The 25,203-nt window shown below is 36.8% G+C and overlaps 1 protein-coding gene across 4 annotated transcripts in view; it reads left to right on the top strand.

Annotated features, from left to right (window-relative positions):
* The window catches only part of micu1 (mitochondrial calcium uptake 1), a 54,603-nt gene that overhangs the window by 17,635 nt on the left and 11,765 nt on the right, over nt 1–25,203 (top strand). The window contains exons 4-7 of one of the 4 annotated variants that reach the window (XM_043254692.1): nt 1,836–1,998; nt 9,419–9,462; nt 13,891–13,902; nt 24,762–24,767. In XM_043254692.1, the coding sequence (XP_043110627.1) occupies nt 1,836–1,998; nt 9,419–9,462; nt 13,891–13,902; nt 24,762–24,767 (225 nt within the window). The remainder of the gene's footprint in view (nt 1–1,835; nt 1,999–9,418; nt 9,463–13,890; nt 13,903–24,761; nt 24,768–25,203) is intronic. The other 3 variants (XM_043254694.1, XM_043254693.1, XM_043254695.1) reach the window with 3 other exon arrangements.

Raw genomic sequence — 25,203 nt, 5'->3', positions numbered from 1 at the left:
GCTGAAGGAGAACGATGAAACTGACCTCCGTTGCTGCTCATTTTCATGATCTTCGTTCAAAAATACAGACACGTCCATCACAATTAGGGATTCAAAGTGCAGTAATGGCTCTGATTTAAAAATTAAATTAATGATTGTCAGTCAGTTCAACCTTTTAATGGCATGAAATAATAAATAAATGGCCAGATTAAACATGATTAAAACTATTTTATTAACGAGGACGGAAAATTATTTAATAGACATCGCGAGCACATTATTAATTCATATAATAGATCATTGTTCTTTGCGGTCCGTTCAGTTCATTTAGCAGTCTCACGTAATCACATGATGTAATTGACAGTTATTGTCTAAATATTTCAAATATGGACATTTTCATGTACAAGATAAATTATGTGGAGTTTTACTTTTATAGCCTGCAATGGGTGATTTTTTTTTTTTTTTTTCAGTTAATATATGCCATATCGCCTCAGGCTATTAATAACTTTTAGGCTGCTCTTGATTCATAACTCATAACTGTTTTGCCATTGTTGCTGATATGACAGCCATAATGACAGGTTATTCTAATGATCAGAGGGTTAGATTTAGTTTATGATAGTTATTATAGTTTATGTAAATGACCAGGCTTTGGCAGGCCGTGTCTATTTTGCATGCTTTATTATATTTTAGTATAATTTTATTTATTCAGTGCAGCCTTATATAAGATAAAGTTGATCACAAAGGTGCTACTTCACAGCTTCTTTTCCACTAATGATTTTTACATTACGTACTCAGAAAAAAGCCGCAGGTGTTACCAGGATGGACACTGACTTGCCTTAGGTGTTAAAGTACTACACATATATTCAGAACCTCAAACCTTGACCCAACCCAAAATATTGCTTTAAGCACTTTTAAGACTTCTGTCTGTAAGTCCCAGTACACTTTAATGCATAGCAGGCTTTTTATTTCTAGTTTTTCTTAAAGCAGCTCACATCAAAAATCTTTTCCTGAAGCAAGTTTAAGATCATGGCAGGTCAAAAAGCTGACTAAGCTTAGGCAAAAGTTTATTCAGCGGGGTAACAAATTATTTTAAGTTGAAACAACTTTTTGAAACTTTTTTTTTTTACAGTGTATTATTTTTTAAGACTCCTAGTATTGTTTTGGGACTCTCCTGCACTAGGTTTACATGCATGCAAGGTAAAAAAACCTTTTAATACCATTTTTTTTTTTAACAATTCGCTCGAAGCAGTTTGTTTAATCTCTTAATAAGTCATAAGTTTGCTTGAATTATTATAAACAAGTGCAACTTAACCACAATGAACACCGTTGCTCATATTGAATTCTACATGAAAGGTACATTTTATAGCAATATGGATATTGGCTGTTTAAAAAAGGCTCGGGGCTGCTTGATATATGTCTTCCTGTTTCAGTTAAAATGACGAAAACACAGAATAACTGCGTTTCAAGGCAGTTTAGTGTACCTTTAACTATTAAAGTAGTATTGTTACATGTTTTGCATTAAGAAGGTTATACATTTTCTTTCATGCCACAGTAATTGTATTATTGAGTCTTTTTTTGTACCCGTTTATTTACACAAAATATTTAATTACAATGTTGCATGAGCAAGACAGCACACTATACAGGGGTAAATACTGCACGTCAAAGCAAAAACGGCAGTGGTTATGCTACAACGCTACTTGGAGAAAGTGGTTTGTAAAACTATACGGATTTAGAAAGACCTGAACTACTGTTACACCAGTAAAAACTGTTTTATATAGCATAAAAGAGAAAGTCAGGTAGGTAGTTCTCAACACTGATATTGACTGTTGCGTGCGTTTCTCTGTGTGTGTTTGATTCAGGTGATGGAGTATGAGAACCGGATTAGAGCTTACTCCACCCCAGACAAGATATTTCGCTACTTCGCCACCCTGAAGATCATCAGCGAGCACGGAGACGCCGAGGTGTACATGACACCGCAGGACTTCGTGCGCTCCATCACTCCCAATGAGAAACAGCCAGAAAGTGAGTTTCAGTCTTTCTTGACCAGGGTTGGGCAGAGTATCAGACAGGATGTCTTCAGTTGGAATGACAGGAAGAGGCATTTACGGAATTGAAAAGAAAAAAATCAGCAGTCAGCTGAGAAACAAAATTATTATTGACTATATGTAGACTATATGTAGACTTTTTCGCTTTTATATAAATATTTTTTCAGGTTCAGTGCTGTTAAAAATAAGACAGCCATCAGAAGATAACATATGTTTATGTGTGACAAATCAGTGAGAATTGTGTAAAAAAAAAAAAAAAAAAAAAAAAAAAGGGAATAGTTTGCAGCAGTTAAAATATTGTTGAATTCAAATTCACCGAACTGCTCACTGCATCATGTCAAATTCAAATTTTGGATTTTGAAAGGCGTTTAAATAAGTCCTAGTGGTCCACAGGCCTATCTTGCTCATGTGTACCTCACACATCAGTCGTGTCTTTTTATGCTGAGCTTCCTTCTGTATCTGTAAATAGCTCTTAAGCCCGACACGCTCATGCATGCACTCTTAGCCACTGGCTCTGGAGTGGAGTGACTTCCTCACCCATTTCCTGTGCTCTAATCCAAGTCTGTACCATTGCTTTGAGGCTTTTTGACCTGCCCTGATCTTAACGTAGCAGTGAAAGAAAACTGAAATCTACCCCACAGGCGGGTGGCGCTGCATTGTGAAATTCAAACCTTTGTCACAGTGTTGACCCTGACGCACCAGCTGACAGGATCGTGCTCAAATCTGCCAAACCAGGGCTACGCTACACAACCGTTAAGCCCTTCACTTCTCTGACCTGCCTATGTCTCATGAACACCCATGAGGGCCCACTACTCCAGAAGACCCTTGATCACTAGGAACCCGCTACGAATCTGATTTATTATTCACAACCAATGGGTGCGGGTTCAGCGCAGGTCCTCTGTGATGTCACAATCGAAGTTACATTTTGGGAAATGCAGCTGCCTGAAGCCTACATACGAGTCGAGTCGAATTTGACAGATTGAGGATCTTTCAGCAGAAACTTCTTTCTCAGGGGTTCCCCTCTAGAGCAAGGCTTAGGGAAGTGAGTTTAATCCAGAACAACCATGTTGCCTTTTTTGACATATTGTATTGTATTCTAATGAATTGTGTGCCGTAAACTTCGTGAAAAATATGAAATGGATGTACCACCTGTCCAATCAACACGGTGACATTCAGTCTTTTTAAATACTGTTAATCACATATCCATAGCTGTGCTATTTAATAGTATGCACTTTGTTTCTGCTCTTTGTATATCTTCTTGAACTGATGTGTTGTGAGAGAAAATTTTAAATTTTGTGTGGCTCAACCAGACAAGCTATAATTTAGCCCATGTTGCCAGATAATTTAACCTGTACTTTAATATGGGGTAATATGCTTTCTTCGGATTCACACAAATCATTTAGTTTGAGGGGGAAAAAATTAAATATACAGCTATTGGTTTCCAAGTGGAAAATCCCAACTTTCAGTTTAAAGAGACATGCACGCACATTATCTATATTATCTTCATACGACTTTCTGTATTCTTTGCATTATCTGATGCAAACGGCTCAGTGTTTGCATTTTGACGGAGGCTTGAATTTTGCACGATACCTCCCTCCTGGGTCATCTAAGGCTCTGTTCTCCATTCCCCTCTCACATGATACCGGAGTCCATGACAGCTGAGCCAGGAAAACAGCTGCTGCGTGTAACAGCGACGGCAAACTTAGCAGAGGCTTTTAAAAGACGTGATGCCACAGTGAAGCCCAGCTCGTCGTGTGTGTGTGTGAGAGAGAGAGAAGAGAGGGTGACATTGCTTGGTAAATTAATTATCACAGTAGAATGAAAGACTCAGTCATTCTCACCCAGAGGCAGAGCCGATGCAAAAGATTTGATCGCCGGCCATGATAGAAGTGCTGATGGCTGCAAACCTGTGCATTTGCATGTGCGAGCGCCTCTGCACTTTCACTTCAAAGCGTTTTTAGACCAGCCCGCGTCATGCATTTGTCATTTTGGACAGTAAATTTTAGTAAATTGGATGATGCACTGTTATGAGATCACACATTTTTGTCTTAATGTGATTTACACAAGTTGGCTATGTTCCTGTTACAACCAGCTTTGTCGGTCCTGGAACAGCTTTCCTGTCAACAAATGGCTGCCGTCTGATTTAGGGTTCATCCAAAAATGAAAATTCTCTCATCATTTACACAACCTCATGTTGTTCCAAACCTGCATGCTGTTTTTTTTTTTCTTCCTGTGGATCACAAATAGGACATTTTTATATTTGAGTAACCTCTAAGCAGGTTTTTTGGTTTTTAATGAATAGCCATTTGTAGTGATTACATCTGCTACAAAATGGTAAAGATTAAAGTTGTCTATGGAACTCATCCACTACATTCAGGGTGTTTGTTGTCGTGTTATAGTTTTGAATGATTAATGGCAGAAAGGAAGTCATTACACAGGTCAGTGACATGAATTCGTCAAATGTAAGTCATACATAATGACTTGATTACGCTGTGTCTGATTTTAATTTCTGAATTACAATTCTAAAATATTGATGTTTTTGGAGGCAAGTTTAAATGCAACTATTCTGTTAAAAAAATCCTTGTAAATTGCATGAATTCTTTGAAAAAGCATAATTAGTAAAAGAAAAAAGGAAAAAAAAGGAAATTATAATGTAATAAATTGTAATAAATGGTTGTAAAAAAAATACGAAAAAATCCCAGAAATATTTATTTCTTGGTATATATATATATATATATATATATATATATATATATATATATATATATATATATATATATATATATATATATAGGTCATACTTTGGTTTAGACCACTACTTACTATTAACTAGGTTCTTATTAGCATACATATTACTAGCATACTGGCTGCTTTTTACTTTTCAGTATTTTTAAAGCACATATTACTGGCTTATTCTGCATGACAATATTTTAGATCCCTTATTCCCGCTCCAAAGGAGTTTGAGGCCAACATCATATAGTGACTTGACACTTATTTGTCACCCACAGAAATATGTCTATATATATTTGCCTCTTATTTACAGTACATTAGCCCACAACAGACTTTTGGATCCCTGTAAGCCAGAGGAATCCTCCCTCTGCACCACAGATCTGATAGCTCATGCTCTTCTGTAATGCAGTACATTCAGATGTGCTTTAATAACAGGGCTGTCAAGACCATGTGAAGAAAAATGGCCACTATTAAAGCAAAGTGAATGTTAAAAAATGCCCATTTAATTTTGCACTTTAAGGACAAATTTTACCGCAATCAGTAAAGTATTCAGTATTCACTTGGAAGCAGTAGAACTGGCTGTAACCTCCTTTTTAATAGGGTCTGTTATTCCTTTATGTTGGAGTCTAAATGATGGCAGTGACCAGCTCTGCGTCCATGCAGCCCACCTCAGCAGTCCTCCGAGACCCTGGCACACCTCCACAGCTTTTAATCTCTCGCTCCTTCTCTCTTTTTGTCTCGCGCTTAATTTCTTTTCCTTTTACTGCAAGCAATGCTCTACCCTCTGGTGGGTGGCGTGCAAAAAATTTTGCCCACAGTCTTCATAAGTAATTTGTCTCAGTCACAATATATATCACCATATAGATATTTTTGCCCACACTTTGGGTGTGCTTTATTTTTCAATAATATACTTCTAATATACTTAATATACTTGTAATGAAGTATGCTAGCCATCAGTGGTTCAACCCGTGATATAATGAAGCTGCAAGGATACTTTAGTATGGAAAGGAAAAAGCAACAACAAAAATCGCGTATCAAAAATGCCTTAATTTGTGTTCTGAAGATGGACAAAGCTTTTACTGTTACGAAATGGGGTAAGTGATTAATGACAACATTAACCCTTAAATAGGCTGTATGTTAACTGTGGGAGAAAAGTAGTAGTTCTATATGAAATCAGACATTTGAGCAGCACATAGTGTCAAAATGGCTTGATCCATAACACCTCAGTGAATATTCGACTGTGAGATTTGTAGTAGAATCAGGCTATTTCTATCGCAGCATCGAATCGTCAAATATTCAGGGTCACCCCTAATGTGCAATGACCTTAAAACAGTACAGCTTCTAAAACGCTTAGTTTTTTTTGGTTGTCCAATTGTTGCACACCTGTGACTTAACAGCAAAAGCCTGAAAATTTTACAAGTTAAATGATAACAATCTGAGTGTAACTCGTGACATAGAATTATTCCAATCTGTTTTTTCTTGCTATGTGTCTCTTCATCTGTCCTGTGCAAATAACACAGTCCTTCCTGCTGCGCAAATATATTTATTGCGGTAAACAATATAGCCAATCTCTGCATCATCCATTGCCCTATACGTCACATCACCCAGCCTACGAGTGCGCTAAAACAGTAAACTAGATTTATTCATTACATTGCATTTACATTTATTCATTTGGAAGACGCTTTTATTTGTTACATTACGTTTCATCTACATTTAATCATTTGGAAGAAGCCTTTATTCAAAACAGCTTGCTTTAACATCTTTTCGCTTCATGCACTTCCTCGAAATCAAGCTCATGACCTCGCTTTGCAGGAATGCTAAAACGGTAAATTGCATTGCATTACATTTACGCATTCGAATGATGATTTTATCCAAAGTGACTATTGCATCTGAACAGCACATTTTTTTTTAGCCCTAGCTTTCCCTCAGAATCAAACCCGCGACCTTGCCTTTGCAGTCGCCATGCTCTACAGCGGTGCCAAAGCAGTCAAGATTCTCTTTATAATTCCCATTCTTTCAGAATGAAGGACAGCGAGCGCCGGGACTGTGTATGTGGGTATATACGTATCGTGCATATAGCAGAAATAGTGCAAGGTGCCACGTATTAGCATGTAACGCTTGAGCTTTTGAATTATATGCGGCACCCATTACGATGAAGTTACCATTTTTGCTGAGCCCTTTTGTCGTTATGAGGGTTTGATGCATTCGTAGCGGAGATGGTCTGACGTCCGGATCGTCTGTGAGAAAGCCTGACTGTTTGATTAGATCGTGTTCGCGTCGAGAATCTGATAGCCGGCTTTGGTCTGGCGTGCCGTGTACTTGCGCAAGCAGCACGCTGTACTGTCATTCAGAAAAAAAGTCCTCCCTCGCTGTAGAGCGTGTTTCTTGCTGCTTTTACACTCGTGGGTGGGATGTAAGGAGACCCGGGGCGCGCTGGAGCTGTTTGTGATGTCATTTAAGTTAGTTTAAAAGAGTTGGGCTTTCCTTTAGGGAGAGAAGAGTGGTTGTAAGGAAAGGGAGAGCGAGGAAGTGAACATAAATTCATTATTCATCTGGCTGCGAGGAAAGCTGTTCCATAATTCATCCTGGTTCAGCAGCAGAATTAGAGAGATATGCTCAGCCCAGAGACTGTCCGGGGCTTCGTGGAGGAGTTAGGCCCAGCTTCTCAATCGTCATCTCTGTCGTCAACTTGCCTGTCACTCAGATGATTTAGAAATATATATATATATAAATTTGTGTACGTTATATATATATAGATATATGTATATATTGAAAAAAGGCATGTCTATATATTAAATATAGTTATATATCATTTAATATGATTATATTATCTGATCTCTCGTTGTGACCTTGCAAAAGGGATCTCAGTATAATATTACTGTCCCTCTAAATTTCCACCTGGTGTGCCATCATTTGGATTTCACAAGCGACAGTGGCTACCAGTTCTAATGCCATAGGGAAAGTTTGAGCAAAATATGCCAACTGTTCTGTCTTTTGACAGAAGAGAGCATTGGATTTATAGATTTTTTTTTTACTATATTGCTACACAGATCTAAAATAAGCATGTGTATGAGAACTGTGTCAGGCCCTTTTCTGTCTATGTGCTTCGGATTTATTCACTCAGAAAACCATATATAAGAAGTTTAAACTGATATGATTTAAAATGCACGATAAACATGATTATTTGAATCAAAACAGATGTTTTTAGAAGGTACGAGCTGTAATGGGGCAGTCCTATTCTGGAAAAAGGGGGTGTGGAGCAACGGCTCATTTGCATTTAAAGAAACAGGCACCAAAATTAGAGTGTTGCTGCTTCCACTCAAAATAGGCGTTTTTGAAAATGATATAATAAATGATCTGTAAAGTGTTTTGTGCTAAAACTTTACAGATACATTCTGGGGACACTTTGTAAAAAGGGGCATAATATGTGACCTTTAAATGCATACATGCATGTATACAAACAAATACAAAAGTATTGCAAAATATTTCAATGGGATCATCTTAATTCAACTGCAAAGTTCAGCTTTGATCACAGGAATGAATTACACTTTATTGAAATTCTTTCAGTTGTATTATTGCAGTTTATACTGAATTGTGGTAATCTTTGTGGTTCCACGAATGAACTGTACAATGGATCAGCAGAATCTTTCCTGTTCAGTTCAATTCAGTCATCTACTGCATTCAGCGCAAGATTAATAGAGAAATGATTCGATGCTGAGCGACTATGACATTTATTTGGAACTTCTGGAACATGGAAATGAGCCTTAATAGCTTATATTAATCACTCAAACACGTCAGTAATAGTCCAGTTCCTGTAGTGACATCTAAAAATGTAAATGACTACAGGGACTCAAAGATGTGTTTATAAATTGTTTATAAATAGGCTTGTTTATGTGTGATAAAAGCTCTCTTCAAAAAATAGTGAGTTGCGTGTTTAGTCAGCAAGTCCTCATGGGCATGTTACCACAGAGAAGGCCATTCCAAAACGTAGACAGCACAATCTCATTGCGTGTATCTTTTATAGAGAAAGCAAAATTTAAAACATTTTAAAATGAGATTTATTCCTGTGATGCAAAGCTGAATTTTCAGCATCGTTAGTCCTTTAGTGTCACATGATCTTTCTGAAATCATTTGAATGTGCTAAAATGTGCTAGTTTATAATTATCAATGTTGAAAAAGGTTTCCTGATATCCTTATGTATACTTGTATACTATATATATATATATATATATATATATATATATATATATATATATATGTATATGTATATATATATATATATATATATGTATATGTATGTTATAATTTTATTTGTAAAAGAATATACAAAAAGTTTCTATTTTTCTATTCTACGTTTATTTCCACATTGCTAAGAAAGCTACTTAAGCACCAAGTGATCATGTGGTTCGTGACTTAATGCATTTTTGATCAAATAAATGCAATCTTGGTAACATAAGAGACTTGCTTTAAAAACATTCAAAAATCGTAATTATTCAAAACTCTTCACCGGTAGTATATAAAATCATGTAGTATCTAATTGAAATAATTGTGGATGAAATAATAATTGTGGATTTCGTCCCATGTTTGTTTTGGATGTTTTGGAACCGAGCCAGTGTGTTTGACTGTGTCTTCCTCTCTCTCTCTCTCTCTCTCTCTCTCTCTTACAGACCTTGGTCTAGATCAGTTTGTGGTGAAACGCTATGATGGAAAGGTAAGCAGCGAGATCTGTGTGCGTGTGCATATGTGGGCGAATGAGTGGGAACCGAATAGTTACTTTGCTATTGTACAGCTCGACAGGATGACGCAGGATGGAGACGCGTGCTCTCATTCACTCTTCATAAAACTCTTTCACTCTCCCTCCACAGAAACTCAATCGTGAGCGCGCTTAGAGAAGTCTAAAAAGCCTTGTTGCACGCTTAAAGCATTTCGCATTTTCATCAGGGCCGTTTGTTGTCATTTATATTGTCACGGGTGTTTTCTGTAATTTACAAAAGACTGATCTGCCTCCAATCTGTGCTTTCTGGTTCACGTTGCTTCTCTTTGTTCTTGGTGTCTCTAGGTTACAATCTTTAAACACACCTCTGCTGTGTCTGCCTTTAAACATTTCTATCCTTGCCTTAAATATATGTTTTATCCTTTAATATCAGTCACAGATCATTTTATTTTAGTGAACAAATGCTTTCGATATTAATCGCATCCAAAATAAAAGTTTTAGTTTATATAATATGTGTATATTTATTATGTATGTATATATGTGTGTTATGTCTATATGTTAAATGCATTTAGATATAAAATATAAATGTATATACACATAAATATTTTCAAAATAGATACTGTATGTGTGTGCATTTATGTAAATGCATAATAAATACACGCAGTTCACATACATATGTCATTTAAACTAAAACTTTTATTTTGGATGCGATTAATCGTGATTAAGCCCTTTACAGTACTATTTTTTTTTCCTTAGATAGCTATGAAAAATCGTAGGTAGTAGTTTTTACTTTTAGTTACTTACTCCCAAATGCTTTTGTTTATCAAAACACAAAAAAGTGCATTGTTTCTGGAGACAACAAAGTCCCGATTAAAGAGCCTCTTTTTAATTATCAAGTGTTCCTGAAGATCTCAGGTGTGTTTGAAAATCGTTGGAGCTGAACCTGGCTTAAAGGAATAGTTCACCCATCATTTACACATCCTCACGTAGTTCCAAACCTGTATGAATTTCTTTGTTCTGCCGAACGCAAAGGAAGACATTTTGAAGAAAGTTTGTAACCAAGCTGTTTTGCGTCACCATTGGCTTCCATAGTATTTTATTTCCTACTGTGGAAGTCAGTGGTGACCTCAAACACCCTGGCTATAAGCTTGATACCTTCCTTTGTGCTCGGCAGAAAAAATAAAGTCATTCATACAGATTAGCAACTGCTCGATGGTGAGTAAATGATGACATGATTTTTGGGTGAACTATTCCTTTAAGAGCCGGTCGCACTACGCTTTTTGTTTTGTTAGCTTTACTCGCAGGTAAATGCACGATACAATGAACTCAAGATCAGTGGGATGATTCATGAAACTAACTTTCAGTTTAAGTGAGTGAAACCAAACAAATCCGAGCTCGTTTAGAACGGCATCAGCGGGCTCACAAAGACAAAACATTACGTGACGACTCCAAACAAACCCACGTTTCCTAGCAACAGTTAAAAGTTGTGAATATCAAGTTCTGTCAACTTCGCCCTGCAATATTCATTAGAAAATTGGCATGATGTTGGCATGATCTCTTATCCGAAATAAAAGAATGGTCACTTTAAATCTGCGGGATTGCGGCACTGTATTGTGGCTTGCATATTTTTAATGTATGTTAAATTATGTTAAAAAAAACATTACAAACGTGCAGCATCAATAGAATTTCAGGTGCTTAAGGTCTATTGTGACCATAGCTTTAGTCCACCAATATTACAAGCATGCTCTCTTGATGATTTCTACAGTGTTGTTTGTGGTTTTAGGACTTTGTCCCATTTTCCTTGTACAGAAAGTAGACTCTTGTCTCCAAAGTCATTAAGAGGGAACATTCGTCAAATGACCCGGTCGGAGAGCGTCTGTCACGGTACAGGTGTACCTTTGAACAGTCTGATCTCTGGACTGGGCTAGGTCACTTAATGACCGTTTGTGCTGTTTGCACACACAATTTAACATGCTGTATTTGTTTGCAGATTAGTAGTAATGAGCTGGTGAATCAGTCTCAGGACTGATGATGATAAATCACCAGGTTTTCCTTTGTCTATCCACTGGACATGAAAGATTCATAAGTACGCTCAGGGCCACACATTTGCTCTTTAACTATGCATGATTGTTTCTTGATCAGCTCTGTTTTTCAGGGGTGCAATGATTTTTAGAGTAAATGTGAGCCACCTGTCAAGAACGTGTCCGAGTCATATTTTACTTCGAATTCGAAATAAATAAAAAGCTTTATTTTTTCTCGTAATAGAAGCATGTAATTTCTGCTATATAATATCTTATTTTAATATCTGTTTTAAACAGATTTCACAAACACTTCCCTATCTGCTGTGGGATGTACAAATGTAATAGATAGTCCCGCCCCTAAGCTAACATCATTGGTTGAACCTCTGGAGGTTTTAAATAAAATTTTACCGTGATAAATGTATCTTTCAAGTACCGCAGTTACTACATTTTTCTTGGGCACGGCGACTGATCTCATGTGAATATCCATCCAAAATAAAAACACTTTTTTGCATAATTTATGTGGGTGTACTAGGGGTGGCACGATTCACAGATGTATCGGTTCGGTAGGGAAAAAAACAACAAATACTATGCTCAGTTTCTTTTAATTTATTTTGAACAGACAGTAGTACATATAAAAAAATATATATGTATACATATGTGTGTGTGTGTGTATATATATATATATACATACATACATATAGATATATACATATAGTTACATTAGTAAAGTTAAGTGGGAGCTGTTGCATTTTGGTAAAAACAATGGCAAAACCTGCTTTTCGTTCTTCAGTCCTACATAAATGCATACGTCTTAGATCTATAGCCTTTGTTTTTGTGTTATTTACTGGTAAAATTCCATTTCCACATTGTGTGATACATGCCCTCTTTTCATTTCCCTCTATCTCTTTTTTTGTTCTCATTTTGTTCCCCTGAGTGTTATTGGCCTTAGGGATGTGGAGTATGTCTTGTGTTATTTCTTCATATATTTCTGTCAAATCTGGTGGCTGGCTTGCTCCATACGGCCTCCCGGCAGGACTGCTGGATCCATCTCGCTGTCATCTTCTTCCACATTTCCTCGTGTCTCCATGGCCACTAAATCCTGGATGGAATAACGAAATTCCAGGAACCGCATTTTTAGCAAGTTAGCGCATGGGTGCCCTACGCTAACAAACACTCTTGTGTAGTTGTTTTGCTTTCTGTGAGCGTGTGAACACACCAGCACTTTTAACCTTCTTGTTTATCATCTATCAACAGTATTTTGCAGGTCATCGCAGCTGGTGCTTTGCAAGTGTGACTTTCACAGCTAAAACGGGTTGTGTGTGTTAGTGTGTGTGTGTGTGATGATGATGCGCGCGCGTGTGTTTCCTTCAGCCTATTTTAATGTGTATAGGCATTTTGCAAACACTGTATGTTTTCCAACTATTTGAAATTAGTGTTGGGGAAGCTACTTTGAAACTAGTTCATCAAGATGAAACTACTAGTTAGTCTCTCTTTAAATAATCATGCTTTAAAATGAAACTGCTGATATTAATTACTCACCCTCACGTCATTCCAAACCTGTCAGGCCTATTTTTTAGATGAAATCCGAGTGCTTTCCAGCATGTTAAAGACCCAGAAAGCTATTGAGGGCATTGTTAAAATAGTCCATGTGACTTCAGCGATTCAACTTTAATGTTACGACGCTACAAGAATACTTTTTGTGCACAAAGAAAACAAACATACCGACTTTATTGAACAGTTTCTTCTCTTAACATTATGACTGAACCACTGATGTCACATGGACTGTTGTAGCAAAGTTTGTGAAATTTTGCTGGCAAACCGCTCAGAAGTCACATTTTATTCAAGAGCCTTTCCGTTCGTTCATTACCCATTGCGAAATCTGCTTGGGTAGATCTTCCTTTATTATTATTATTATTAATAAACTTCATGATACTGCTTCAGATTCACAATAAAAGATCATTTATATTTAGAGTCAATGTGGTTAATAACTTGGATTAATTCACAAGACGGTTGAGTCCAAGTAAAGATTTTTCAGTCCTTCACATTAATTGGCCGTTGGTTCCCAACCTTAGTAACATCAATACTTTTAGCCGATTGCTCCCCAACACTGATAATATGTAATTATCTGTATGAACATTTAACTGTATATCTATGTTCTATCTCTTTTAACACGTGAATTCATTGTTCCTCTAGGCATCGAGACGTCCAGCATTGATTTCGTGTTTTTCCAGAATATAATTGTTTTGTTGCGTTTGTGGTGACTGATTAATTTGTGCACTTTCGGCTCTTTCTGTGTCCATCTAACCAATAAACCCCCATCATTCTCTCCTCTGCCATCTTTTTACTTCTCCATCCATCTCTATGGACCCCCTCCCCCTTTCTGTGCACCCCTCCCTCTCTGCAGGACTTCTGGCAGGTATGGGGCGTGTGCCAAGCTGCATGGGACTGTGTGTGCCTGAATGCATCATTTAGTCTCTGTAGCGGCTCTACTGAAATTTCACTAGACCTCTTAATCCTTCTTTCTCTCTCTCTCTCACTCTCTCTCTTTCTTCTTCTCCTTGAGTTGTCAGAGAGGAAATCCACATAAGTTCCCAGATGTGGAGCTCTGGCCAAACAATGCATTAAAAGCCTCTACATTTCATTAAAAATCACTGGATGGGTAATAAAACTCGGCCAGCCCGGGCCAGATGAGCGGAAGAGCTTTAGCTCAGCAGAAAAGAGAGATTTGAATAGTATGACTACAGCAAAGGAGGAGTGAAGTTACTGACTGTGCATTTTCTAAAAGAGCAAAGTGGAGGGGCTGACTGGAGCAAATATCAGGCTGAATCAGATATCATACGACCAGATGGTAGTTGTAGTTGTACGTCCTGCATCCAAAAAAAAAAACCCAAACAAACATAACGTGTGTACATATAAGAAAGAGTTGTGACACTAAAGATTTCTGTGTTCCTTTTTTATCAAATATGTATAGATATATACATATACATATTTCGTCCTCGGGTTTATTTAATGCCTATAAAGTTTAAAAGAATTTATTTAAAAAGTCTTTACTCTCACTTTGTTGAATGCATTCTCGCAGAATAAAGATATAACATTTCTAATATTTCTTAACATTTCCGATATATACACTCAAAAGTTGAGGGTCATTAAGATTTAAAGGGATAGTTCACCCAAAAATGAAAATTTGATGCGCCACTTTCGGGATGTTGTGAATGAGCTGAGGAGAGTCGGAGATTGTGGTGTATAAGAGGTAAAAAATTAATGTTTTTTTGACTCTCAGAGCTTTGGAACGTTTGGTTGATATCGACTTCCATTATATTATATAAATTTGATACAACATAAAATTTTAATTTTTGGGTGAACTATCCCTTTAAATCTTAATGACCCCAAACTTTTGACCTTTTGAATGGGATATAGTGTTCTTATGCATTTTATAACAACTGCTTAAACTTTTTTTTTTTTTTTTTTAAGTTGATTTTTCCGTTTCGTAGACAGACCATTTAAATTTAACCCTTATAATGAAATATATAACAAGGCATACTTCTTGTACATGATGTTTATTTAGCTAGCTAGGTCTTGGTGAGAGTAAATACCGACATGTTTGCCCACGCTTACAGCTGTGTCCCATTTCTGTAGCTTTTATGGGACCAGACAGAGTTGTAAAATAAAGAAATGATCTTAAGTTGCTATACAGCGTGTGGGCATTCTGGTTAGTTGCCATGTTGTGTCAAATATGATATTATCGTCTTTTATCGGGTCCCTTCTTCAATGTACGTTTGAATGCTCCTCACAAATCGACATAGATATCTTTAAAAGTTTTCCTTAGCAAACACTTCTAATGACTGTTTCCAAACAGCTTTCTCAATCCTTGCCCTTTTCTGCCATTGTTAGGTTAAACAGGTAGTTCCGGCCCAAACTCGACGCCATTGATTGAGACAAAAGTTCACATGTCAAACCACCACAGTGTTTACACTCAAAACCTGAAATAGCTATTTTAACATCGACAAGACTTCACCTTTAATACTGCGTGTTATTAGAAAGAGGGCAGTGTTGACCTTTACTCAAAGATTAGGACACACCCAAACACAAATACTGCGTGTTCAGTCTCATCTAGACAGGAAAACATATACATGCGCACATATGCGCTCGGTATGCACCACACCCAAGTTTGTGCAGGACGTTCCTGGGACATCAAGGCAGTGATAAGCACTTTGAATTAATGTGAATTGATCTGGAAGATTCTGCTGACTCCCACCCATGTTAGCCACGCGCTTCAAGGTCTAAACGTGCGCACATGTGCAGTGGGGTCTGTTATAGAACAGTGTTGAGGGAGGCCAGCTGCCTTCTCTCCCTGCTGAATTATTGAGCGCAGAGGCTCTTCTTTGTGTGCCGTACAGAGATAGCGAGAGCGTGTGTCATGTGCATGCGTGTGCAAATGCTCATGTTTATGAATAATTCAGCACTGGGTATCGGAGCAGTGAGCCATAGGCCTTAGTCAGGGTAGCGCCATATTTGATTTCAAAGTTCAGTACTGTTCTGTTTCTGCCAGCAACTGTTCAGCTCGGAAAATTTTTTTTGTTGAAAGACGCCGTATCAAACAGTTTGAGTTTTGAAATGTAGGTGTGTTCAAAGTAATCGTGCGTTTTTCACGGCCTTGTTTTCCTCTTTGCGAAATTGAATGTGGCACTGAATATGCTATTAGACAACTGTAGAAAGTGAAGTTGTAAATAAAACGTAGAGTATTGATGTTTCGCAAGAAAATGCTAAATCAGTTCTTCAGTGTATTTCAATTTTTTTTTACTTCTGTATTTTGTCTAATGTAGATGTTACTTGACGTTTCTGACTCTGTAAACACCTTAACCTTAAGCCACAAAACCTTCAAATATTTCTTTTTAAGTAAAGACTGCTTGGAGTCCTTCATAAAATCAATAATTACATAACCAGTTCATGATAAAAAAGAAAGAAGAGACTTAAAAACAGTAGAGAAACAAATTACAGAAATAAAAGAACTGGTACTTAAGTAAAAAGTTATGTAAACTAAGCTTTTATATATATATATATATATATATATATATATATATATATATATAATAATAATTTTTTTTGAGCATTTGCACATGTATGTATTTGGCTACTTTTTTTATACTTTCATAAAGATTTCAGGAGAGGATAATATCCACTGTTTATTCTTATGAATAGACCAAATTACTTTACACCGTATTACTGTCAGCAATAACTCGTAAAATAAGATTGAAGGATTGGACTCAGTCAGTAAGCGCCCCCCAGAGGTAGACATTTTTTTTATGTCTCGCAGAACAGTTATCAAGTGAATCTCACAAAACCTGGAATTTCAGCGTTGTTTTTCATCTCAAAATCAAAAGAAACATAAGCTATATAAATATTTTTTTTCATGACCATTAAGATTTGACATTTTCATGACAACCTCCCCAAATTTTTATACGTTATGTGAAATCATTTCTTAATGTTATTTGTAGCAAATCGTGTTATGGTTGCGCATAACGGTATTATAAAAATATATATGCTGTATTACAGTATAGTATTACTAGAATGCAGTTACTTTGAGGATGGTTCTATTGAGGTATAAATTGTACTTTATTGTCATGAAAAATGTCGCGATGTGAAAAGTCTTAATAGTCCTTTGAAATGTGTTGTTTCTTTTCCTTTTGATGTTGGGATGAAATGCGACCGGCATCTGATCTCTGACAACTCAAAAAGACGAATGTTCCTGCTCTCTGTCTCTTTCTGTCTCTCTGATGGAAGCGGCGACTGTGCCTGTGCTTTAGGTCCGTGCATGCCCTGCTCTGAATGCCTGCGACTGACTGGCTGCAGGACAGGCTGCTAGTGGGATGGGGGTAGAGCTGGCGTTATTTAGCGCCCCCTGCCTGCGTTCGTTAAAACCACAGTTTGCCCTGGATCCTGAAGCACATTCTCCATTCCTTTAATCTCTGCTCACTGGGCTCATAACTGCATGAACACCAAGCACACAGCATGAATTGAGTAACGCTGGGTCAAAGGTTATGTTGTTTTGGACGGTCCTTCAAACCCTTGTAGGTACCGCTGTGTACTGTGACGCCAACGTGGTCGTGTGATGGGTGGTTGGTAAGGGGCGGAGCTGTGCTGATAGGGCTGCCAACATGGTAACCGGTCTGATGTCCTGTGACTGACCTTTCTGTGAATCAGACAGCAATGCATGTCTACACTCTGGATTCGGTTTACATTAGTCACAGTTAAAATGTACAATCTGTCCAAGATTCGCTTTCAGTTAGCCGTATGGCACAAAAGAACACAAAAAGGATCATTTTTAAAGAACGTTCACGGTGCTCTTTCCCATATTAACGACAAGCTGCCAAGCTCTATAATAGCACAAGAAAATCCTTAAAAAGGTAGTCCATATGTTTATCTTAAAGATATAATTGGATGAGTTATTGATTGATGGTTCCTATTGGGTATTGGTGGGTTGCAGAACAGGCCATTACGTCTAAATTATGTCCGCAAATGGGATGTATTACTGGAAAAAAAAAAAGATGTCATTCTGGTTTGGCGAGCAGTCTGATTTATAGTTGATAGGAATTAATATTGTGTGGTTTGTGTATAAACTGCAGCATGATAAATCATCTCATGAGCAATGATTGAATCAAACTCACTCAGAATTCAGATCATTTTTTTAAAATGATATCCCAATATTTGTTTATCGGTACGGAGGACGATACAGGATTTACTGTTTTTCATTTTAAATTCAATTAAAGACACTTAATGCACACTTGTGTTTATCTCCCGTTGCATTGCTAGAGATGCAAAGAATGGAATTTATTTAAAGACAAACAGATGTTTTTTTTTATTGCAGTAATAAACAAGAAAGAACAACACATGTATATAAAGTATCTTTCATTAATTGTATGGATTATTATATAACAAAAAAATATTAAAGAAATGCACAGAAAAAAATAAATGCAAAAATAAATGAAATAAAAAAGAGGCACACGAATAAAGATAAAATACATTAAAGAGCACAAATTCTAGATGTTTTTATTGCTTTTTTGTTAAATGTAGAAATTGTATTTACATACAATTGCAGTTCTGATTTGAAGATGTTAAAGTGGGGGTTTACATTTAATATATTAAATACATTTATGGGCATTAATCAAATTCTTGTCTTTAGTATAAAATCAAAAATAATATGTTTATAATATAATAATACAATTGGAAAAAAGCTACCAAAAAGTCTGTGAATGGCCTGTCACATAAAGTCATGTTCTGAACAATCAAATGCTTTGTAGCAGTCAAGAAAGAGAATAAAACTGTGAGTAGAGATAAGATATGAATAATCGAACAAATCAAAAACCAGACGTATGTTATTAGATATATGTCTCCGGGGCATATTGGTACCTGTCTATTATATTATTAAGAATAGGTTTTATCCTCTTTGCCAAAACTAAAGTGATAATTTTACAATCAGTATTCAGTAAAGAAATTGGACGCCAATTTTCAGTTAAATGGGGATCTCTGTTAGGCTTGGGTATTAAAGTTATTAGACCCTGACATAAAGAGGGAGGAATTTTTCAATGCTTTCTAAAAACATTTTATGTAAAAAAGGAACCATTTTTTGATTAAAGGCTTTATAAAGCTCTGCAGAAAGCCCATCGGTACCAGGGGATTTATTATTTTTTAGATTATTAATAGAGAAAACTATTTCTGAAAGACTAATAGGTGCATCACGTAGAATACAATATTCATCATTAATTAACTTTTTTTTATGACTTTTATGAATTATAAAAAAAAAGCAAATTTTAGAGGAGTATAAAATCTGGCACTATGTATTATAGAAGTGTGACCAGGAGCTTTTATAGAATTGATAGATCATCAATATCAGTTCATTTCTGCACATTTGGACGGACTGCTTTCAAACCAATTGCAAATCATATCAAGTTTAGAAAAGCACTTTCACGCCAAGCTCTGATGTCAAATGGACTTGAGTCCACACCAAAAGCCTGAAAGCGGAAATCATTGGAAAGCTTACCAGCATCATTTAATCCTAATCCGGACCCAGTCTCCCGGTTTCCCTCATTCGAAGAAAGACTGAATTTTGTCTTGGGCTTAGCTTTGGACAGTGCTGCAGCAGCAGCATTGTTTGTGAGGTGTGGGTTCACCCAGATCTGAGTCTGGAGTGAGATCTGAGACTTTACAAACACATCCATCTCTCTGTTATCTAAGCTCTGGAACTAAAGGAGCAGAAGCACTGATAAATTGTAACAACTTTGTTAAACTAAAGTGCTGCAGAACAGCTGACATCACACACAATACGATGTCTGGGCCTAACACAAAGCAATAAGGGATGTTGGTGCCATATCTCTGTTCAGGCAGTTGGCAGCGTAAAGCTTCCTGTGTTTTGGGAAACCAGCACCTGTGAAGTGTTTCCAAATGTCCCACAGAGACACAGAGCGATCTTATTTCCAGTGCCGCTTGCATACGGCAAACTAAAATATCAGAAGGGGAACAAGAATAAAGCAAGTTGAATATAAGAACCAAGAAAAAAAAACAATAGTGGCATTCCTGCAGCCATATTGAAATTCTAATGTCTCTAGAACCTAACCATATATGGCCTTAAATATTAAGATGTCAAAAGGAAAGCTTGTAAAGACCCAATATCTAAAAGGGAGTTAAGACATCTTTAATACTCTTTGAGTTAAAGGCATGCAAACTTTGGAGAAAAAACTTGAAAAGGGCGCTTTCTCCATTTTTTTACATTTTCACCATTGACATATAATGCAACAAAGATTGCTAAAGTCATCATATATTTACTAACAGACCTACCAATGTTTGTGTAATTTCATTGTAATACTGCCATCTTTCTGAAATCAGTTCTAACCCACTGTAATTAGACTCTTAATCTAATTGCCGTTTTCACCCACCTGTACAAAATAATTGATTACTGAGTAAGTATTCATCCATGATATTTAATATTTGGTGCATCATCACTATACCTGTTTACCTTTCTTCAGAAAAAAATATTAGCAAAATCAAAAATTTGAGCCAGAGAAATTTCAAAAATTTGGTTGATTTGGCATGGAATGACCCAATAAAAATGAGCCTGCATAAACGCCAGCTTGTTGTTTAAAAATAGAGCCAGCAGTATTTCCAGCTACTCCACTTCATGGATTACTGATGTGCCTTTTATGTAACCAGTGGTAATTTAAAGGTGTTTATAAGGCCGACCAACACTTTTTTTGAAAACGTTTGGCTAGATTGTGTTCGAAATGACGTCGCAGAAATTTGTTCTTCTAATCTGTATGAAGTTTATCTGATCCATACGCCTCAATCAGTTCAACTGCACTCCATCTAGCAAGAACATGTCTTGAGCTCATCCACCTAAGAAAAAAAAACAGATGTACAAGAAGAACCAGAACTGGAAATCGTCCAAGATTTCTTTGAACATTTGGAGAGCTCCTAATATGAGTGTTCTCAAGGCTTTCCGTAGACCCGCTTGCTAGCGATTGAGCAGAGAACAGAAAAGAGTTTGTCAGTTCTTGCTCTCTCTAACCTCTCCACATAAACAGTGACACTGAAGATTAATCAGGTTGTCTTCTCAAGAACGGAGCCGCAAGTCAGATGCTTGTAACCTTTCAAATGAAAGTTAAATATGGAGGAGTGTCTGATCTGTCAGGTTTGACTGTGCAGAAGAGCACAGACTTAGACATTTAGTCTTTGCCCACTTTGTCCAAGAAATACTCACACTGAGGCATTTGGAATTACAAAGTTACATGAAGTCATTCGTTTTCAAAATGACAGAGCAATCAGAAGAAGCGTAGGAACTGTAACATCATGCTATAGCTCCTCATTTTAGCTTTTTAAGCTGTCCTTTTGGAAAATTGAGTGTTTTCACAGTAGCCTTTTTGGTGTGGCCTCAAGTTTCTCTTGAAAGTGAGGATCTGGGATGTGCTGTATATAAATTCCCTAATAATTTTAATCACAATTTATGATGACAAAGCATGTTGCGCAAACAAAAAGTTTTGTTTAGCATCTTATATTTAGAAATTTGTCCATTTACAATAGTTGTGAAAAATTGTACAAACAGAACATTTCTCCACATAAACAAAAGACAACATATAAAAACTGTCCTCATATGTGGTTTAGACTGTCCTACCGCAAACATTTTTTCATTTCATTGTTGGTGCAAATGCAATTTGTAATAGTGCGTTTATGTTGTGGATGTAGCTGATTATTATCATAAGATGCATTCGAGTCATCTAATTAGCAAAGTGGGTCAGTTTAGCCAGCGTGTTGTTGTTGGATCAGACGAATCACCATCTACAAATATTATTTCATTGTTAATGTATCATTTTTCATGACATATTTTCATCAGCAGTATGTTTTAATTAAAAATGTTTAATTAACCTGAAGTAGCTCCTTTTTGTTATTGCCGAAGAAGAAAAAAATGCTCCATCGACCAACTTTGTTCAGCAATTAGAGTAACAGCAAATGCCGCTTGTCTCAGCACAAGTGATGCGCTTTTCATTCTGTAAACAGACTAAATTGTTTAAAATGTGGGGCAAAAACAGTAGTGAATTTCTTCTTGCGTGTGTACCTGGTATTCCCTACATTATACAAATATTCCTTCAAGTACCGTTACCAGTAAATTTTGACCTTGTTGGGACATTTTCGTTTTTTCCCATAAGGAAGCTTATATGAATGAAGTGTTTTGAATATAATAGCACAAAGTTTTGTGTGAGGGGTAGTTTTGGGGGTATACTGACAGTATATTCAGTTAGTCTAAAAAATATGTCTGTGGAATGTAGCCGTGAAACATAGAAACCTGTGTGTGTGTGTGTGTTATCTAGTATTTCTTATAATAAATAGCAAAATATTCTATTTCAATCCTTTCTAGTTATGGGTTTAGTTTGAGCGTAGTGCTTCCTTGTAGTGACCTTTAGATAACAGATATCTGGGGGGAGGACTTTTTTACAGCTTTAAAATATGAAACGGCGGTTCCATCAAAATCTGCACTGATGGCACACACTAGAGAGCTCATCAAATCGAACACCGAGCTGCCTACGACTTTAAATGTATTCTAGCAGTGATAGGGGTTTCATATTAAAAAAATATCATAAAAGTGAGAAAAAAAAAAGCTGCAGGGCACAGAAAGGTTTTACGCATTTTTATACTAATGCCAAGAATTCAAAACAGGTTATAAGCAGCCTTAAAACTTTTCAGGCCCCAACAAGAGTCTTCAGTTTCTCTGGCTGGAGCTTGAGCAGCTTGTTAGAAGATTACTCACTTAATACATAAAGCTGACTGCATAAAAGCTTTTCACAGCACTTTCTTTCTTGCTTTCTTTTATCTTTTTTTGCCACACCATCCACATCCTTTATCAATTTCCTCAGCAGAGACTTTCCAGGAAGGTTCGATTCACAGGCTCGCTTAGTTCTTCATGCTAAGGACTTAAGCATAGTTTCAGGAGATGATACAAATGCTAGTGAAATCTGACTGGCGTTGCATCAATTTACATTCAGACTCTGAATACCGCATTAAGTTGGCGTTACTGATATTGTAGAAAGACTTGTTATAGATACAATTTCTTGTCGACTTGGTACTAAAGCGTTCAACATCCCTGCCGCTAGGTAAGACTTAGGTCTCTTGGGTGTCTCTGAAGGTGACAGCAGGGAAGCAGTGAGCTTGGAGTTTATTAGACCCTCTTCAAACGCACGCACACACATTTGCTTTGGTCAGCTTCTACCGCAGCACCTGCAGCACAAACCTATTCCCACTCTGTCCAGTTTCTGAGCCAGTACAAAAATAACCTGTGTTCACCTCGTCCCCATTTCACACTCTTGGCCCTCATTGTGTTTGAATTCAGAGATACCTGCTTAAAAGCAATAACGTATGCTAGATTTGACATGAAATGAAGACATGACGGTTGCTCTTGTGGATCAGTCCCCTATATTTTTATATAGTGCTCAGTTTGAGGGAAAGCTGTTTGTAAGTGTTGTCTGAAACCTAGGGATGTGAATCATCAATCGATTTGATTCCGATCATCATGTCAGTGATCCGATTCGATATCTTGATGCATCACACTAATATCAAATTTATCTTGTGCAATTGTATTGAATTATGCAAGCTGGCTACTGTTTAAAATAATTACAAATGAATCTAAATCAAACCAGTTGTTTAGGATTTAACCAAATAAATAGGTTAGAATCCATTGGTAACACTATTTATTTATTTGGATAGTTCACTTTAGACATTCTATTAATAGTAACTAACTTGGCAACCACGTCAACTAGCAGTCATTAGCTTACTAGTAGACATTCTGCCTTTACTTGGATGGGTCCACAACAGACAACAAACTGACCGATCAGAAACTTTGCAAGTATATACTTACCTAAACCTACCCTAGCCGTCTACTCTCTACTCATGTAGTTGCAAATTAATGAGAATCAGTTGACATTACAAAGTTACCTATAGTTAGCAGAATGTTTAAAATGGATTATCAAAATAAAGTGTAACCAATAAATTCCGAACCTTTATTGCCTGCACTATATTTGTTTTTTCCAAAATGTGCCCAGATCTCGGATTTAAAAATAGTGGGTGCATTTTTTTAATACCTGCGTGACAAGCATGTATGGAAATTACGTCAGAAATTACTAATCCGATTATGTGATATCACTTTATTTTTATTAAGATAAAGTGTGTATTATTTATTTGGTCATGTGGTTTCCACATTAAAATGTGTTGAAATGGTTTTATTGTGGTGAGTTACATGAAACTAGCTTGCCTGGATTAAAGGTCAGTCATTATAATAAAACATGTGACTAAAATTTTGCAGAAGGATGAGACTTGTGATTCAGGAACGAGTATTTCATAGAAATGCAATAATTAAGGTTAGAGATTTGTTTAGAACCCATGTAAATAGCAGTAGCGATGCTAACATTAGCAGACATTGCTACTAAAAGTTGCAGCAGGAAATCCCGTTTTCTAATTTTGACCTAAAGTCAATATGAAAGCATGTATCGTGTGATATCAGCTTGTATCATGTCGTCACAGAGGGAGTGTGTGTTTGTTGGGAAGTACTTTATGTGTGGGATGTTGCATAAATGTATGTTTGTGAGTTAGCATGAAGTGAAAAGGGCTGGATTTGGGTGTTTGCAATGGTGTGTTTATACACTTATGGTGTGTGGTGGGCCTGAGTGTCTACTCAATGGTCAGGTCGTTTTAACCCGTTTTTTCTTCCCTTTTACTCACTGATGGGATCCACCCCAGACAGAGGTAACATGATACATCGACAGAAGCTGAGCTCTAGCATGCTATTTGTGTGTGTATATGTTTGTTCTTCCACACTTGAAGATTCTGATTCTTTCTATGTCTTTCTATGCCAAAAACAGGTAGAAAACTGTGTTCACACCACTGTGGAGTCACCTTCGTTCATGCTCATAAAATGTGAACCAGTTTACTTCAGAAATGTCAAACACAGTTCGATTTTGCGATTTGTGAAGTCAATGATTGTAGCATTCACTATGTTGTTCAATAGTGACATCTCAAAACGTAGTAAGATGCCTACTTAGAACCCTCATGTGATGCTATAAACCCATCTATGATGTCCAGAAGTGCTTCTTAGGATAAAAAAACCCCACTTTATTTAAACATTTGGCAACACGTTTGATGCTAAGAAGTGTTGTTTAGGTAAGTTTTCACTGTCAGAACA

Source organism: Puntigrus tetrazona, chromosome 13 (genome assembly GCF_018831695.1).
Source record: "Puntigrus tetrazona isolate hp1 chromosome 13, ASM1883169v1, whole genome shotgun sequence".
NCBI lineage: Eukaryota > Metazoa > Chordata > Actinopteri > Cypriniformes > Cyprinidae > Puntigrus > Puntigrus tetrazona.
This window is presented reverse-complemented; position numbering and strand designations above follow the sequence as displayed.